Source organism: Maniola hyperantus, chromosome 1 (assembly GCF_902806685.2).
Source record: "Maniola hyperantus chromosome 1, iAphHyp1.2, whole genome shotgun sequence".
NCBI lineage: Eukaryota > Metazoa > Arthropoda > Insecta > Lepidoptera > Nymphalidae > Maniola > Maniola hyperantus.
In genome coordinates, this window is record NC_048536.1 from 10749105 (window position 1) to 10762799 (window position 13695).

At 35.6% G+C, this 13695-nt stretch overlaps 1 protein-coding gene across 7 annotated transcripts in view; it reads left to right on the forward strand.

Moving 5' to 3' along the window:
* Positions 1–13695, forward strand: part of CadN (neural cadherin) — a 452548-nt gene that overhangs the window by 415847 nt on the left and 23006 nt on the right. For all 7 annotated transcript variants that reach the window (XM_069501144.1, XM_069501129.1, XM_069501134.1 and 4 more), the window contains one exon: positions 12830–12945. In XM_069501144.1, the coding sequence (XP_069357245.1) occupies positions 12830–12945 (116 nt within the window). The remainder of the gene's footprint in view (positions 1–12829; positions 12946–13695) is intronic.

The following is a 13695-nucleotide window of genomic DNA, read 5'->3' on the forward strand; positions in this document are numbered from 1 at the left end:
CGTAATGAAGTAACACCCTTATAAAGCGCTCGAGCGATTCATAAATCTTTATATCTACTTTAAATCTAATTGGTTTTCTTTTTTTGAGGGTTCCGTATCTTCAGAAAAAAGGAAACCTTATAGGGTCACTTCATCGTCTGTCTGTCGTGTCTGTGAAGACTCGGGAATCAAAACCTATAAGCACTACTACGTACTTTCCGTCGACCTAGTATCATGAAATTTGGTAGGTAGCAATGTCTTATAGGACAAGTAAAAAAATGATACGAAAACCGTGAATTTATGATTACATCACAAAAAAATAAACATTGCTATTTTTTGTACGATGCGATGGTACGAAACCCTTCGTGTGCGAGTCCGAATCGCACTTGACTTTTTTAGTCAAAATTTCTTTGAGTGCAGATTTTAATCAAAAAAATTTGTTCAGTTCTTGTTCTGAGTGTTTACAAAATTTTTATGATATTTGTTTAGTTAAAAAATTGCTTCTCGTTTGTTCAAGTGATAAACTGCTAAACCAATTTAAACTACAACTACCCGAAAAAGCAAACTCGAGCTTGCTTCTCTAAATATACGATGTAATCGGTGATTTACGGCCGACCAATGCTCACAGCATTATTGAATCCTCCGTTTACTGAAAGAAAACTCGTACATTTTGACATGTTCGCGATTAAATTTATAGCTCTCATTCAACCACTTTTATAAATGGCAATTAAAATCCGACTGTGAGATTCACAAGCACTTGCGCTCTCCTTTCCTATAGCAATTGCTTTAAATACTTCAAAAATCTTTTATATTTTAATATTTATGTTTGTCCCATTGTTATGAAAAGATTATTCGCGACATATTTGAACCGTCGGTCGTCGCGTCGTCGTTGGCATTGTATTTTGTACGATCTTCAAACATTTAATTTCAGCTACAGACAATCAAAAGAGTTCAGGATAATTACAATAATGAATGAGAATTTCTTCAATAAAACTTTTGAAATTATGTATAAGTACTTACTCATACATACCTACATAATATATAGCCATGTCACTTTTGGATAAAGTAGCTTTCTAATGTTGATAGAATTATTAAAATCAAATTCTACTGAATTTAATTTTAATAATTTCAGGGTTTATCGATCACAAACTAATCGAAAACAAATCTTTGTAATATTAGTAATATTACAGGGCGGAGGAGGATTTCATTAAAACCATATAATAATACGTGCCATATAAATAACATATTATTACTAACGGAAACAGTTTTCGGATGCGCGCTCGACGATATTATCTCAGAAAAGTAATTAATATAATAATTCTCTGTTAAGCAAGCCGTCACATGCACCTGCCAGTTGCTGTGTAAATAAACCTCTGTTGGTACGTACAAAATAAGTTTTGATGTTCTGTAGGTAGTTCACAAAGCTGTGCAGAACAATAAGCATTTCTTCATTGTGATCGTGTACCATGAGTGATCTTCTTCTTTCTTCTTTGTCGTTACACTCTTATCAGAGCAGTCGTGGTTGTCACTGCAGTGCTGTGGCAACAATATGTCTCCATTCCTCTCTGATGGATGCCTTCCTTGTGCATTCATGTAAGGGGACGTCCATCGCAGCTCTCACTTGGTCTCTCCATCTCATGACCATCTACCACGTACGCTGGTGCCCTCTACATTTCCTTGAATAGACTTTCAATGGAGACATCTTCGCGTCTAGACATGTGACCAAAGAAAGTGAGAATGCGACCACGTACAACAGAAGACAGACGCTGCTTGATGCCGAGTTCTTTGACGATGGACTTGGTGAGCGATACAGGCCAGAAATGCGCAATAGGCGCTTGCAAGGCATTTTACAGTAGCTACCTACTAAAAATACATGCGCCAAATGTCAACCGAGGTCGATACTGACGTGACCACCCATAATGCGTGGGTAGAGACTAGATACCCATGCATTTTAAGTTTTTACGTTTTTACAGTGTGCCAAAGATATTATAAAACTCCAGATGGGCAAAGTCATACAATTTTATTTTAAAAAGGAGAAGACAAATTAGTACGCTTTTGTTTGTGACACATACGCGTAGTGACACAGAATATATAGATATTGGCACGAGGTTTACGGTCTTGCGAAAATTATTATTTTGGTTATTAATTTTATACCTATCAAGTTGTCAAACCAAACCGATTGTCAGCATAACAAAAATTAATGATCTAAGACTATGAGATAGAGTTTTTCATTTGCGCTATGATAATTTTTAGGCAGTAAATATAAATAGATTATTTACGATAGTAAGTAATATGAAATAAAATTACCATTCCTCAAATCTAAGACGAATTTCCTGCATGACTTTGATTTAGGGCGCATTTTGTGCTCGTTAATATTAACATGAAAAGGAAATAAGGCCGAAGGCGGGCGCCGATCGAACTGAAATAATTCTTCCGAAATTCTTTTAGTGCTTTCGTCTCGAAGTTTTTACTTCCTTTACTTTTGAGATAATTTATAGATTTTTTTTACCAGCATATTTTGTTCTTTGCTAGTTTTCTTATTATAGAAACCCCCTTTCCCCCCGATTTAAAGATTACATTAGGTATATAAATATGAAAAACATGTGAATGATGCCTTATGATGTTTTCTTTCCCCGCCTTAAGCACCATAAATTCCAAATTAAGTAGCCAAGTTTTAAGAGGAAATATTTTCAGAAAAATAAAACTGCTACTCGGACTTTTGATGTGATGATGATGTAACTTGGAAGTTTTATAGATTTTTTAAGGGAGTCATGATATGAAATCTTAATATAGGTTTACTTGAGTATTTATAGATTTAAAACTAACCATGTTAACAAATTTTGCTTGTGATGTCGTACTCATACAATGCCATTTATGAACTTTATTAAATAATAGCAAAGTTTTTCCTTTAAGTACTTTCGTATGTTAGAAATTAATAAAATTGTTATTTAGCATTCGTCGTGTTTCTACTTTCAACACCTATTCATTTTTCAATTTGTAATCATGAGAACGAATTGGATTTTAAATTTAACTTCATCCTTTGCGAATACTAGTCGTTTTAACCAAATGCGCTACGTTTTGCAGTATGTATAAAATAGGAGTTGTCGTTTTAAGCGTTTTGTACTAGCCTCGTGAAATACGTATGTTGGACTCGCACGTTGCATCCTTTTGTTATATCGCAGGCGACAATATTTTCTCTAGAACAGTTTGCGCATAAAAATACAGAAAATGTACGCTGCACGCAGGGATCTGCTAAAAAAGCTAGGTAAGTATCTATGATTAAATAGATACCAGCAATGTATTCGTATGAAGTACGAAATGGTTTTACTGCATCTTTATTTATAGGTATTTTCTGAATATAAAATTGTCCATACTTATACCTACAACTGTATATATAATATAAAATTCAAAGTCGTGACATATTATATCAACGTACCTACAGTCTAAACCGCTGGTCCTAGAGATATGAAATTTGGGGGGTGTGTTCCTTGTATCCACTAAGAAAGGATTTTTGGGTTAAATTGGGGTTTGAAATTGATGTAGTCCACGCAGACGAAGTCACGAGCATAAGCTAGTAGGTAATAAAATATTGTACAAGAATTATATTATTTGTCATTTATCTATTCATACCAAATTTGAAAGAATATAAATTTTAAAAGAACCTCTGAAATGAAAAAATCTCGTAATTAAAATAGAGCTGTACTGTACATAATTAGAGTCATTTTACGCGGTTGTGATTTTTTTTTCTCCCAAAATTGTTCTCTTATATACAGTCGTTACTTTTTAATTACAAAGTACTAATTTGCATGTAGGTAACTATATATTACTATACATTAACTTTAATTACCATGTTTTTGTTTTTAGGTTAAAATAATAAACATATACTATTTTTAACCGACTTCCAAAAAGAAGCTGGTTCTCAATTCAGCCCGTTTTTTTATTTTATGTAAAAATAAAAGTGAATCGCGGCTATCTTATTCTAATAATATTAAAGGAGGAAAGAGTTGTTTGCTTGTAATTGATAAACCATGAAACAACTAGACCGATAATTCTTTCACCATAAGAAAGTTACTTTATCCAGAAGTTACGATGTTGTAATGTATACGATATTGTGTCAAATTCTATTCGAGCGAAGATGAGCAGTCGTGTCTACAGAACTTTAATCTTGACGTACATTCCCAAAGCGCAGTACGCGACAAGTCGAAATGGCAATCGGGGTATGAGGCGGGAGGACGCCCCGCACACCCGCACAGCACCCGCGCTCGCCCGCACATCGATTGCCATATCGACGTGTTGCGTGTGCGGCATACTTGCCGTTTTATGTCCTACAGCAATTTTCATGTGTATAAATAAACTCAATTATAAGTGATCTCGGTAGATAAATATAATTTAAAAGTTACTCCTCATTTCATATTGCATCTATTTCATCTCTCGCCGTGAGCAACGAGATATTAGGGGAGGCATTGAGTTTTAGTTTAAATATGTATAGTTCAGGATTATTATATTTGAGGTTAGCCGCTGCGAGCTCCATTTTAGCATCAAAATGTAATAATTCAGAGTTGTGAAAGCATCGGGTATACTTTACCAACCTGGTAATAGTATCTTCCGTATTCAAATACAACGTGGCAGGATTAATCTCTTTACGAGCAAACCGTTTCATTAAAACCTCTGCATTGCATTGCGAACTTTAATGAAGTTACGGTCTATCAATAGAAACTTAATTAATTCTTATCTGAACTATTCCGATAGGGTTCACATTTCACCTTTTCGCCTACATTTTGCCAGCTACTAAGCAAAGGTTGACAAGCGTTTTTTGTGTAACTACTGCTATAAATAAATAAATAAATAAAAACTTTATTTCTTGTACAATGGTACGGAACCCTTCGTTTGCGAACCGACACGCAGTTGACCGATTTTTGTTTTGATCTTAATTTTCACGATGAGATGAAAAAATGTGACGTTCAGTTTGACTAATAATTTTTTTGCTAAGCTCACACCTTTTTTCCTTATTAGTAAGTAGTAAGTACTAGTTTCTTTATAAGTAACTTGGCGTGTGCTACTACGCTAAAAAAATGTGCCTAATGATTTTTTGTATTAAACCATCTTCGCATTATTTCCTTTCTAATGAAACCGGTTTGGGGCACATCGATTGGATGATTTCAAAGTCTATAATGGACATAGGTAGAAACATGCAAGCATGAATCATCTACCTTCGGCGGTGCTCTCATTAGATTACAACATGGGGTTATTTAAGGGCGCGCGACCAACAAATTTCTGAAAGGCCGGCAACGCATAGATGTTCATGGGCGGCGGTAATCACTTAACATCCTTGCCTGCTTGCTATTTTTATATTAAGATTGCATCTGTGTGAAGCTGGGACGGCTCGCTAGTTTTTTAATAAAACGTTCCGATTAATAAAAAATGTTTAAATAGGTAATGAAAATAAATGCTCGAATGGAGAAGAAAGAACATTGATTTGTTTTAAAAGGGGATTATAAGAAAACTTTTGCTCTATTTAAAACGATTCATAATTTTTCCGCTCAGGGGTACAAAGCTCGCCTGTCGGAATATTATATTTCTCACTTTTAAATCTGGGACAAGTTTCATGGTTAATTGGATGTGAAAGAAGAATATTCTTCGGGTCTAAAACGTTCTTAAAAGACGTAGACCAACGTGATCGTTCTATAGAAAAGAACCGGTCTGACCACGACAGCTGATTTAGCTGGGCAAGTTGATCATGTGATCAATTGGAATATGTTCTAAATTAGGTTGATTTATGCTGGTGTTGTGAGCAAGTTAGCCCTTGCCTGTTACCTTACCTGGTGGTAAATGATGATGCAGCCTAAGATAGAAGAAGGCTAGCCTGGAAGGAGTATGGCAGTTTTTTATGAATCCCATACCCCTTTGCTAAATCGCTTGGCGGAACGGAATTGTCGATAGAGTGGTAATTAACCACGGCCGAAGCCTCCCACCAGACCAGACCACAGGAAATTGCATGCCACCAGCGCGCTATGGCTACAGTCATGGCGAGCTGCCATAATGGTATCTAGTACCTACCACAGTATAAGGAGAGTAGGTAAATATTCTTGCTCTGTGCTAGTACCTACTTAATTCATGTTACCTTTCTTTAAACCTACTGCTTGCCTTTTATACGGTATTATACTATGTAGAGATAGTTACAAACTCAGAGGGAAATCATGAACTAAACAATTTTTAGCTAAAATTATTATTAGCTAAGCTAATATCTATATATCACAATTTCTGAAAATAATATTTTCTGAAATTGTGATTTTGGCTTAGTAGCTGCTACGCATCAATATTCCTTGGAACCTGTCCCAAATTAGTAACTCTAGAAAAGTTTGGGACGTAGATATTTACAATTTAAATGACTTAAAATGTGCCTACCTTCTTAAGATCTTATTGTTTTATTGGTAATAGAGGAAAGAAGGATAGGGAAGAGCTGGTCCTGATTCTGAAAATACCATCTGAGTTACTGCAGAGCACTGCTCCCAGCATTATTGAATGGTCCGCTCTTTGAATGAAATCTCGTATATTTTGACATGTCTGCGAACTAATTTATCGCTCTCATTCATTCACTTTTATAAATGGCAATTAAATTCCTACCCTAGACTGCACAAGATAGTCTAAATGCTCTCTTTTTTCTTACAGCTTCGTTATCCTTAAGTGTTTTATTCTTTTTAGACGATGAATTCCTTCCACATTGGCTATTTTAAGAAACATTAGATGTCGATAAGTGCCTATTAAAATCTGTCTATGACTTACATACCTAGGTTTACATTTTTTTATGTTTTGTTGTGTTGAATTTTCAAAAATACTTTCTTAGAGAATTCCTACGTCATAATAGCTATCTGCAGCCTATCCGTCCAGTAGTTTGAGCTGTGCGTTGATAGATCAGTCAGTCAGTCAGTCACCTTTTCCTTTTATATATTTAGATATTGACCATGCAATATGAGAATTGTGTAGATGAAATACAAAGTTGTTATTTAAAAGATAGAGCGGAGGAGATGAGAAGGTGTTCATCCGTAAGCCATTGGGCAACAAGCATTTTCTTCCTCCCCAAGGAAAAAAAATCAGAATTGAAGAGTTCGAACTTGAACTCCAATAACAAAAGCTTTGTACCCATAATATCAATTCACAATCCCTTCAGCATAGAGTTACAATATTGAGGAATTTAAATTAAATCAGTGTGTGAAATTCCATAAGAATCGGTTCATTAGAAATCGTTGAAAAATTCGTCGCAAGATTTGAATCGAAAATACGAAAGTAAAAAACAAAACTGTTTAAAATAGAGGCAGATTGTGCTATTATTGCGTAATGGACTAAACTATGCATCCTTTTGTTCCACGATTTAGCTAACAGACATATTAATAGTAGCTCGAATACTGGCGTTTATTAGAGACTGCCGGGGATCGACAGGGGACTATAACAAAGGAGACCTCATCGTCAGCCATTAGCCCGGTCATTAAGCTGTCTGGCTATAAGAGTGCACTCACTCAATACAAAACCTACGCAAACAAGCGTAGGTAGACATAAAGTCCCCGGACTATAAATATCGTTAGTTGAATAACGCCCGGAACCTTTATTAACATTTAGTAGGAGATATGATGAGGAATGAGTACTATACTTAATTACTAGTTATATTCCAGGCATAGTAAAAAAAGACATCAGCAATTAATTGATAGGTACCTACTACACCACTTCATTGCTAATTTATTTTTATAACTATTTTTATTGATACTATTAGCATAGAATAAACATTAGTATGAATAACTATGAAAGATTAATAATAATCTAGATACACTAATAAAAGGAAAAGCTGACAGACTGACTGACCGACTGATCTATCAACTCACAGCCGGACGGATTGGGCTGTTTGGCATGCACATAGCTATTCTGACGAAGGCATCCGCAAGAAAGGATTTTAGAAGGGTTTAAAATGAGTGTGGCACGCGGACCAAGTCGCGAGTATAAGCTAGCCTAAATATATAAAAGGAAAAGCTGACTGACTGACTGATCTATCAACGCACAACCCAAACTACTGAATTGATCGGGCTGAAATTTGGCATGCAGATAGCTATTACGACGTAGCTATCCGCTAAGAAAGGAAGGATTTTTGAAAATTCGACCCAAGGGGGTAAAATAGGGATTGGAAATTTGTTTAGTCCACTTGGACGAAGTCGCGATCATAGTTAGTAAATTTACAAAGAGAGAACATGTTCAAACTGTTTTATTTCTTGCGACGGATTCAAGAGTGTTCCACATAGAACAGTTAAAGTTTTGATTTTAATTTGTCTTGTTCTTGTTAAAGCTAATTTACTTGAGAATATTGGGCTCTCTAATTAAGAGGCGCATACAACGATAAGGAGCGTACGCAACGGAAGCACCAAGCAGTGTAGCAAGTACTTACCAAATTGCGTACACTTTGGTAACCTCATTGCTTTCATTATGGGTCCTGTTGCTTCGTGATACGAGACGTTTATTAGATGGAATAGTCCCTCGTTTCAGTCATACGAATGTACAAATAGATGTTAACCACAACTTATTACACCCCCTATTTTAGTTAAAACGAACAATTCTGTTAACAGTCAGTTTACGTTTAAAAACAAATAACTGTGATGCAATGCTGCGAATGAATGCTTATGTAAAATTTTATTTAACTTGCCGTGTTAGTAGGTAAGTACCAATGTGGTCTAATCTTTCAACTAAATAGACCAGTTCCCCCCAACCGTTTGACCTAATATTTGGAACACATAATCTATATACAAATATATGACGTTACTTTTAGTTAACGCAAAAACTGAAACACGTGTTGAATATTTTTACACTAAGAATATATTATATACAACATTTCAAAAATATTCACTGAAAATTTACGAAACTATAAGCTTGTTGTGTAGAGTCTTTTTCGTCGAAAAACATGGTCACCACAAGCAAGCGGCTGTAAGCCAATACGTGCGAAACAAGTCAGTCAGTTGGTAAGAAAATATATTTTTGAATACCTTCTTTTTGAATAATGAATAAATTATGCATCATAAATTTCGTACGCAGCAAGATCTCTGCTAAGGCAAGTGAAAATATGAAAAGACTTTTCAATTACATAACTAGAAGCGCAGCCATTTCTTTTATTATCCTACGCTGCAGTGGAGAATTTTTTAAATCTTTACTGCACAATCAGGCAAAATTGGCACCTGACCTCGATTTTTAAATAATTTGGTTATAGGTAAAGACAAGCACTTTCTCAAATTTTCTACTTCATTAGAAACCATTTATATAAATATTAGCTTTCGCCCGCAAGCGCTCGCGTGGATTTGTAGGAGATAAAACCGGCCAAGTGCGAGTCAGGCTCGCGCAATGAGGGTTCCGTACTACAGTCATATTTTTTCGACATTTTGCAAGATAATTCAAAAACTATGATGCATAAAAATAAATAAAAATCTGTTTTAGAATGTACAGGCCTTTCATATGATATCCCACATGATATAGTTATCCCACTTCGAAAGTTGAAAATACTAATTATTAGTTCATGACCACAATTTAATTTTTTTTGTGTGATCTAACCCTAAATTCACGGTTTTCAGATTTTCCCCAAATGTCAGCTATAAGATCTACCTACCTGCCAAATTTCATGATTCTAGGTCAACGGGAAGTACCCTGTAGGTAAGTTTCTTGACAGACAGACAGACAACAAAGTGATCCTATAAGGGTTCCGTTTTTCCTTTTGAAGTACGGAACCCTAAAAAGCAGTCTGTCACTGTCCGGGTCTTTAACTACCATAAAGTTATTCGTTGCCACTTGCCTCGTTGTCTTTCAAGATACGCATTTTAGCTATTTTATAATAATTTAGGTACACATAGATAGTCAATCGATCATATAATATGATCTGTTACCTGGGCTTACATCCAGTAATGTTTCCTCATTTCTTGCCAATTAAGTACATATATCCAAACTTCCGTGCTCCCTATAATAAAATTAATAAGTTGAAAACGGTTGCCTGGGTCACGCCAATTGGATATTTTGACTACATCAAACATAAATTATTTCTCAGTGATTATTAAATAGAGCATCTTTCAAAATACGTAAAATCCACGTCCTTTGTTAGTTTTAAGTGTTATAGCCATTTTAAATTATCGATTTAAGAACCTCAATAGCTCAAGAATCGGACTGAAATCCGAAAGGTCGCCAAGAAAGGTCATTATGATGTGACGTCATATTCCAGTATTTCATAGAATCTCGCATACTAAGCACGCGTTTTGACGTTGATAAAAAGTTACTTACTTATTTGACTAATTGTCAAATACCGTATATAACCAATTCTCCTAAAAGCGCGATACATCTCATGCTCGTTGAGCTGCTTGTCTATGAATTAGTGACGATATTTCACATTTTAAGATTTTCTAAGCATGCTTACTTTTGCAAAATGTTAGTAGAGACATCGACCTGTTTAGACCTGTACGGGAGCGGTGTGCAGGCTCGACCGTACCAAAGGGAGATCTCCCACCGAGCGGTTGGTTGTCCTCGGTAGCGCCAGCTGGGCCGACGGTTGTATCTTGAAACTTCTATATATAGTCCAGATTGCAGAAAACTCCGTTAGTGCGAGTACTGTCGGCGGTACATATGTTCGGGACTACGTTATGTAATGTTATCGATTGAACAGCGTCATCTAGTTTCAGCTGTGGCAACCGCCACAGACCAAAACATTCATCATCATCGTCATCGCCAACTGGTGGATGTCCTTTTTCAAGTACAATGGACTTATCTACAAACCCTGACCATTGCAATTAATGGAATCCCAATACGATAGTGAGAGATAAAGGGAAATTGTACCATAAAGTGGTTGACGATCACGCAATCGGAACACTAACCAAAGTTTGATTTAACTCTGACTTTGTATATTTCTATGCTGTTTGGATATTTGAAAGCGAGGTGCAGTAATTTATTTGATTCCATTAGGTACTCTGGTTATTTCTAAGTCCACCGGTTTAGACTATACTTTGTGTCAGTCAATCACGTGTCTTATATATTTATAGATAAATACACATCTTCTCTGTATATAAAAATGAATGTGTCGTTGATCGCAAATCTCGATAACAGCTGAACCGATTTCGCTAATTCTTTTTTCATAATATTCCTTGAAGTACGGGGATGGTTCTTACGGAGAGATTTTTTTTTTTAAATCCTGAAAAAGAATCTAATGTTAGGCGGTACGAAGTTCGCCAGGGCAGCTAGTACAAAATAAATTTTGAACAACAATATCCAATACTTCCTGCAGCCACTCAATCTTGAAAGTACTTAGGGTTAGAGAAATCGCTACAATATTTCTCACTCACGTTTGTGAGTTGAAGCGTGAACTTTTAGCGTTATTGAGCGGTTTATTATACGAGCCTCATTTTAGATTTACTACACTGACTAAGAACTGTTCCTAAACTTCCTCCGTGTAAATGTGTAACTCGAATTTGTTCTTATTGTATGAGTTGGAAAACTTCGCAGTGTAGCACGCATTTTACTGTCTCAGCCGAAGAATACACAAATTTCCATGTAATAATAATAATAGGTACATTCATAAAAGATAAAGTAACTTTTGTCGACTTCGACTATAGACGCAATCTATGTTTTTGAACACACGCGTAGCATAAATTATTCCTACTCAGCATTATCAAAATTTAATTTTCAAACATTTTAGGGCTGTTGTTAAAAGAGTAGAGAGTCGAGTAGAGAGTCCTTGGTCCTTTGTGTTCATTTTTTCACTGTATAACTTTAGTTTTCATATTTTTGGTAGTATGAATAAATAAATAGTGTGAGGGATAGACGGAAGAGGCGTGGGACGGCAATTGCGCAGAATGTCACATACGTGAGTATGTGTGTACGATTTGCAATATAAGAATATGCAGCACATCACATAGTATATTTTTTTATTTTATTTTATTTTATTTCATTTATCTAAGGATAGATTACTATTATATTATGCGAACTCACTCTTTATATGTAAATTTTTCTAGGAGCCGCGTTGGACACTATTCCGTTGCGTATTGTATTTTTTTTACTTATTTTTTTTCAGGCAGACAAAAAAAATTGTCCGTAGTGTGTTTTCCCCCTAAGAGCGTATTGCGCTGTTCGGCTCATCCCATATATCCCGTGCCCTGTATTTTTTATTCACACCAAATAGCCTAGGGAATATAAACTTTCAGCCTCAACTTCGGAAAAACTCTCGGAAAACTGAATTTGGTTATGAACCTAGATATTTGTTGCTCTAAACAAAATGTCAAAGTCTCTATCGATTCGAGTGCCTTTGTCATGAAATAAAAACACAGTTTTGCTTATAATATCAAACCAAAATTCTGCTTTTCCTGGAATTTTACAACAGAGTATGGGTGTTATTTCTCGGGGCTAAAAAGCTGTTTATTTCATAAAAATTTGACATTTATGCATTAAAACTTTACCTAAATATTTGCAACCAAAACCAAAATTCTGCATTCCGTAAATTTTCCGAGAGTTTGCCTAATTTCCCGCGGCTGAAAATCTACGTATTTCATATAAATTGCTCTTAAAATTGGAAATATTTAGGTACTTACACTGTTTTAGTACAACAGTTAAAACTGTACCTAAATATTTGGAATATTTCGTGTTTTATTATTTATTTTTATCAAAATCTAAAATGAGAAAACATAATATATTATGTTTTCTCATGTACATATATTATGTGTACTTAATATTTTATTATCATGTTAACATGAAATTTTTGAGCTATTATTTTGATATTTGAGATTATTATCTATGTACAGATATATTGAACTCGTGTATAAACTTATAAGGAATGTTTGTCTTGTTGCAGCATCGCGTATTCGATACGAGATCACGAGCGGGAACATAGGGGGTGCGTTCGCAGTCAAGAACATGACTGGCGCCATCTATGTGGCGGGGGCGCTCGACTATGAAACGAGGAAACGGGTAAGTTGCCGCATTTTCATAAAGGCCTAAACGCATATGCCCTACGCGCCACGTCGCGTCGCGCAGCGCAGCGCAAATGCGTTTTACTGACACAGTTACGACTTCTTCTATTGCTATTTCCTATCGGAGGTTGCCAATCATTAGGATTAACTGGCAAGGCTCAATCAGAGATTCTTTGAGAGCACTTCATCTGCCATAATTCCATTGGTGTCTTCTGACATAATGATTTTCCTGGGAGCCTTGCATATAGAAAAAACATATTAAAAAAACTGGCCAAGTGTGAGTAAGACTCGCGCACCGTGGGTTCCGTACTACAATTGTATTTTTTCGAAATTTTGAACAATAAATCAAAAACTATTATTCATAAAAATAAATAAAAATCTGTTAGAATTTGCAAGTAAAACCCCTTTCATATGATACCCAACTCGGTATAGCAATCTTAGTTTGTAAGTTGAAAATACCAATATTTGTTCATGAACACATTTTAATTTTTTTCTTGTGATGAAACCACAAATTCACGGACCTGCCAAATTTCATGATCCTAGGTCAACGGAAAGTACCTCATAGGTTTGACACGACAGACAGACCGACAGACGGACAGACAGACCGACAGACGGACAGACAGACAGACAAACAACGAAGTGATCCTATAAGGGTTCCTTTTTCCCTTTGAGGTACGGAACCCTAAAAATGACACAAATTACTGCTATTTGCAAATATCACTAAGCTGTTGTAATATTATAGTTAGTA